The sequence below is a fragment of the Otolemur garnettii genome, unplaced genomic scaffold (genome assembly GCF_000181295.1).
Source record: "Otolemur garnettii isolate 467f Iridium unplaced genomic scaffold, OtoGar3 scaffold00055, whole genome shotgun sequence".
Lineage (NCBI taxonomy): Eukaryota > Metazoa > Chordata > Mammalia > Primates > Galagidae > Otolemur > Otolemur garnettii.
In genome coordinates, this window is record NW_003852450.1 from 3907194 (window position 1) to 3912896 (window position 5703).

At 54.6% G+C, this 5703-nt stretch overlaps 1 protein-coding gene across 3 annotated transcripts in view; it reads right to left on the reverse strand.

Moving 5' to 3' along the window:
* Positions 1-1156: 1156 nt before the first annotated feature.
* TMCC2 (transmembrane and coiled-coil domain family 2) overlaps positions 1157-5703 on the reverse strand; it is a 46374-nt gene continuing 41827 nt past the window's right edge. For 2 of the 3 annotated variants that reach the window (XM_012806673.1, XM_023514599.1), the window contains exons 2-4: positions 4378-5318; positions 2658-2793; positions 1771-2115 (exon numbers count right to left, since the gene is read on the reverse strand). In XM_012806673.1, the coding sequence (XP_012662127.1) occupies positions 1804-2115; positions 2658-2793; positions 4378-5318 (1389 nt within the window). In that variant the 3' untranslated portion in view covers positions 1771-1803. Of the gene's footprint in view, positions 2116-2657; positions 2794-4377; positions 5319-5703 lie in introns of all 3 variants that reach the window. The other variant, XM_012806671.2, reaches the window with a different exon arrangement.

Consider the following 5703-nt stretch of genomic DNA (forward strand, 5'->3'; position numbering starts at 1 on the left):
CTTCTGGGGGAATTGCCAGGGGTGGGGGCTACAGCCACAGAGCAGACACTGAGGGCCTCATCCCTATGCTCAAGGTGCCCCACTCTCCTGCTGGAAGGCACAGGCAAGGCTGAGTTAACTCCAACAGCTGCTCCTCTTTGGACTGAACCCTGAAAAGGGCTTAGAGTAAGGACTCTGCTGCCCTCTCGTGACCACAGGTGGGCATGACTGCTGTCATCCACGCGTGACCACAGGTGGGCATGACTGCTGTCGTCCACGCCTGGGGCTGCTCCACACTATGGGTGTCTCTCCCCCAACTTCCCTCCACCTGGAAGGCTGGATATGGTGGGTGTCATCCTTTCTTACAGCATCACTTAGGCCAGAGTTTTGGCTTACAAAGCAAGGTGGGAAAGGTGGACGATGCTTTGTTCAATGTCAGATCCTGGAAGAAGGTGGTCTCAGGCCAACCAAGGAGAGAGGTCTAGCGCTACCGCATTGCCCAGGAAGGTTGGCTATGGGGGGGACACTCGGGTTTTCCTACAGAGACAACCTAATCAACCAACATTCGACAGGATGGTTTGAAAATTTAGAGGATATTTATTCCTGGGGAGGATTATGACAGCTGGCAGCACTGCTTTCCCTACTCCAGGGAATTCTCTTTTCCTCTCCAGAGAAATCACCTCTCTTCTTGGAAGTGCCCATGGGGAGACTGGGATATGAAAAGAAACCATACACAACACTCCAGAGCCTTAAAAAAATAAAGCAACAAACAAATCCACACAAATACACACTTACAAAATAAATAGACATATAAAAGAGAGGCCATGTTCCTCCCATCCCGACTAGGGGCTGCCTCGGGAGGATGGGGCTGGGTGGCTTGGTCCCACTCCTCCCAGCCAGGATTATCTAGAGGCTAAATGGTATGGAGGTGCCTGATGAGACAAGAGTTGGCCCTGGCTTCAGAGAGAGGAGGGGAGGACCTCTCCTTGAAGCTCAGCGGGGTAGATGGCAGGACAGGGTAAGGGACAAATAAATAAATAAATAAAACCCAACAAACTCCCAGAGGCCTAAGGTCTTAGGCTGAGGCTTGTGGCCCCTCAGGCCTGTTTCCCTGAAAACAGCAGATCCAGCAACAGGCAAAAGGAACAGCAGGGAAAACACAAGTCCAAAGCCACATTGCACTTGGCCTCCAGAGCCAGTATCCTTCAGATTACTGAAGGGCCCAGGCCAAGAAGCCGGCCTCAAACCAGCTCTAGAGGGAAGAGGGGTAGGGAGGATGAACTCCTCAGCAGCTGCTCTGAGCCTGCTCTCTAGCCTGGGAAGCACCTGAAGCCAGGAACCCTCCCTCCCTGTACTCTCTGGGGCCTGCAGAGCCTCCTCCCTCACTCTCTTGCCTTCATCCTAACCATCGCCACCAGAGGGAATCACAGGTTCCTCCTGGGTAGGCTTCTTCCTAGGGAAGTTGAGGCAAAACCCTCTCTTCCTAGTCTCAGTGAACTTCCTGACCCAGGGCATCCCAAGGTCAGCTGAGAGAAGTCTGTGTGACTATAAATAATCAAAACAATCCAATCCCGATGTCTTCCTTTGCTCCATTTGGCCACAGGTGCCCCCACGTTTCCAGGCAGGGCTGCACTCTAAGCTCCCTTCAGGCCAATAGGGAGAAGGGATCAGACAGAAGCAAGTACATAGAAGGGGGCAGGAGCTGCTGGAATGGTCAGCTTGGACAGGAGGCCAAATTGGATACACGAAGAAGTCCCAGGGTCCCTCCTGGAGAAGGTGGCCAGCTGGGGACCGGAGAGCACAGGGTAAGGGTGGGCTGGCCACTCAGCTGGGCAGCAACACGTGCTCCAGGAGGTAGGTGAGGGAGTCCCAGTGCTTCCAGAGGAGGAACAGAACAAGGACCAGGAGGGCGGTGCTGGTGATGCGGAGGCGTGTCTTCATGAGAGGAGTGATGAAGTTGGCAATGGTGGACACAAACACCAGCAGCACAGCCATGAGCGCCAGGATCACATTGATGAACTTGCCCAGCAGTGCCCGGGCATTGGCATTCTCCACGCCCTCCAGCTGCACGACCTGCTGCTGCTGCTGCTGCAGCTCCAGCTTGGTGACCCGGGTCAGGCAGGACTCCACGGCCTCCTGCAGAGACAGAAGGTTTGGCACATGGGAGCTCAGGATGGGCAGGACCCCTAGGCTGAGCCCTACCTGCCCCTCCAAGAAGGTGACAATACACAAGGTCCCCTGCTCCAAAGACCAGGAGTGGGTAGGAGGAGGTGTAGATTGATAGGCAGTAGCTGGGAGCAGAGTGCTTTAATCATGACTCTCTGAGGAGGATGCTAGGAAATGGGAGTCTTGATTAATAGGGAAGGAGAGGACCTGGCCCAATCCCAGCTCCCTCTTGGGGTAGTCTAGAGCCCGGCAGTTCCAATTGTTCATTTGCAAGGCTACCATCAAAGACAGGGGGACACAGCGGCCCTTGCCCTGACCTTTGTATAGATAGTGCACTCTCAGCCTCAGGCCTGCCTTGCCCTTTTCTCCACTCCCTCCCACGCTGCCTTCTCCATCCATGTGCCTACCTGCCCCTGCCAACGGACCAGCCTGTGCCCATCATCCCCCATGAGATAAGAACCCTAACCCACTGCCAGCTCACCCAGCACGTCCGGGCCTTCCAAGGTCAGTACCTGAATGTCCCGAGCCCTCTCGTACGACTGGTAGGCCACCTTCTCCTCCATGCTGGCCAGCTCCTGCTTCAGGTTTGTCATCTCATTCTGGTGGAGCTCCGTCAGGTCATTGAGCTGCTCCTCCAGCCTCTCATACCTGGCAGAGGGAAAGGGCGTCACACCAGTCCCGGCTCCCCAAGCTGCCCTTCTCCCCAAGCTGCCCTTCTCCCCCAGAGCTGATTCATTCATTCTTTCCAAAAAACAATGACTCAACTCACCCTACGTGTCCAACCCTGTTCTAATTTTAACAGCAACAACAACAGGAGATACTATTTACACAGCACTTCTTACAGCAGGTGCTGGGCTAAGGATTTTAGCCATCTTACCTCACAGGATCCTCCCCATGATCCAGGGAGGTAAGTGCTAGCGCCCCTCCCACCCCCACAGAGGATGCAACTGAAGCAGTAGGTTAAGGGACCTGCCTGGGGTCACACAGCTCATGAACAGTTAAGGAATGACTGACTTCAACCTGGCTGCTTAAGCCCTGGGCTGAGATGCTCTCCTGGGTACCAGGAACACACGAATGTAGAGGATACAATCCCTGCTCTGAAGGCACAAAATATCACAAGATGACTGGGATGTGGGAGTGGTTAGTTTTTAGGTAGAGTTTCCCCTCAATTTTCCAAGGCTACTTTATACATGTATAAAGAAAAAAAGGGCTGGGTATGGCGGCTCACACCTGTAATCCCAGCACTCAGGAGGGCCGAAGTGGGTGGATAGCTTGAGCTTAGGAGTTTAAGACCAGTCTGAGCAAGAGTGAGTCCCCATCTCTACTAAAAATAGAAAAACCAGCCAGGTATTATGGCAGGCACCTGTAGTCCCAGCTACTTGGGAGGCTGAAACAGGAGGATTGCTTGAGGTTGCTGTGAGCTGTTGTGACACTACGGCACTCCACCTAGGGTGACAGAATGAAACTCTATCTCCAAAAAAAAAGGGAAAAGATGCCCCCAAATCCCTGGGAGCAAGTGCCAAGGGTCCAGAGCAAACAACTGGGCAGGGCCCAAGGGAAGGAGGAAGGCAGGGGACTAGACATGCCAGCTCGATTCCACTGACCTTAGGAGCTTCAAATGGATATTCAAACTTCCCATGCTACATATTCACGTATTTGACCCTACAGGTTTGGGCTCATTACATCTTCACAGTAACCCTGTGAGGTAGGGATTAATGTTATCCCTACGTCATGGACAGCAAACCAGGTGCAGAGAGTATTAACTAGTTTGCTCAAGGTACAAAGTCAATAATAAAGCTGAGATTTGAACCCAGGTATTCAGACTCCAGAGTCTCTCCAGATGAGAGGCCATGTAGCTGGTCCCTGCCTCAGTTTCCCCTTCTGTACACCAACCACATGCCAATCTAGGCCTGGCGTTCAAAGCATCTAGAGCAGTGGTTCTCAACCTTCCTAATGCCACAGCCCTTTAATACAGTTCCTGTGGGTCGCGACCCACAGGTTGGGACCGCTGATCTAGAGAAAGGCAGCATGTTCCTCCCACAGGTCCCACAGTGCTGTCTTCCAGCTGCTCTGACCAATCCGGAGAAAGGCTCCACAGGGAATCCTCCCAGCCCCTTCCAGCAGCCTGGGACCCTTCTAGATGCTCCTCTGTCTGCCTTCACAACCCTGAGCCAGAAGCCAGGAGCTCCTCACCTCACCGCAGGGCTGGGTGGTGGGCGGAGCAGCACCTACCTATAGCGCTCCTCTTGCAGGCACTGCGTCATGTAGGTGTAGTCCCTCTGCAGCTGAGTCTTCAGGTCTTCCATGGAGTCCTCCAGGTGTGACTGTCCCTCCTTGATCTCCCGCAGCTCCTCCAGCAGAGTGTCCAGGTTTCCAGAGGCGCCATATAGTGTGTTGGACTTGGGGCTCCCCAATGCCCCGCCGGGCCCAGCCCCGGAGTTGCTGCCCGCCCCGGCTGAGCTGGCGCTGGCACTGGAACACTCGTCATCACTGCCGTACTTAGGGCTGGACACAAGCGTGGCACTGCCGCTCAGTACCCGGGCTGCCTCCTCTGGGGGCCCATCTTCCAGAGGGTCCTTCAGGTGGGCAATGTTGTCAGCACTGCCGAACTTGTTGCGGATGAGGCTGGCAAATTCCCGGGGCTTGGACACCACGGCGGTGTGGGTGGCCTGCGAGAGACCAGAGAGGCTGCCCTTGACGCCCTCCACCACACCGCCTCCAAAGCCACTGATGCCCGCGCGCATGTTCGCACCCACGTCCTTCAGACCCTGCTGCATGTCCCGCAGCACGTCCTTGGGCTGCCGTGAGGGCCCATTCTGCTCAATCTCCTTCAGGCGCCGGCGGTAGTGCTCCAGCTTCTTGTGTAGTTGGGCAATAGTCTGGGCCGACTTCTGGTTCTTCTTCTCGAACACCTGCTTGATGCGTGACACCTGCTGCTTGTCCGCGTTGTTGGCCAGCTTCAGGTATTCTGCCACGTTGTCATCACGTGCCTCCTGCTCAATCTTGATCTGCTCTGTGATCTTCAGGATCTTCTGGTGCAGGTGGTCGATGGCGGCCTTGGTCCGCTGGGGGTCTGGTGCCCCATCTGGCACGTCCAGGCTGATGGGGCCATCAGTGTCACCATGGCCGGGACCAGAGGGAAGGCTCAGGGCCACGAGGTCTCCCTTGTCGACCTGGAGAAGGAGGTGAGCAGAGAAAGCAAAATCATGAGCCCAAGTGTACTTTGTTTTTCTACCGAGAAAATGGGTAAAGGGTGAATAAGAAACTTCAGGGAAAGCGTGTTCAGCTGGGTGTAGTAGCTCACACCTGTAATACCAGCACTCTGGGAGGCTGAGGTGGGTGGATCACCTGAGCAAGAGTGAGACTCCATCTCTACTAAAAACAGAAAAACTAACCAGGCGTGGTGGCGGGCGCCTGTTGTCCCAGCTACTCAGGAGGCTGAGGCATGAGGATTGCTTGAGCCTAAGAGTTTGAGGTTGCTATGAGCTATGATGCCACAGCACTCTACCCAGAGTGACAGAGTGAAACTTTGTCTCAAAAAAAAAAAAAGAGGCTTGG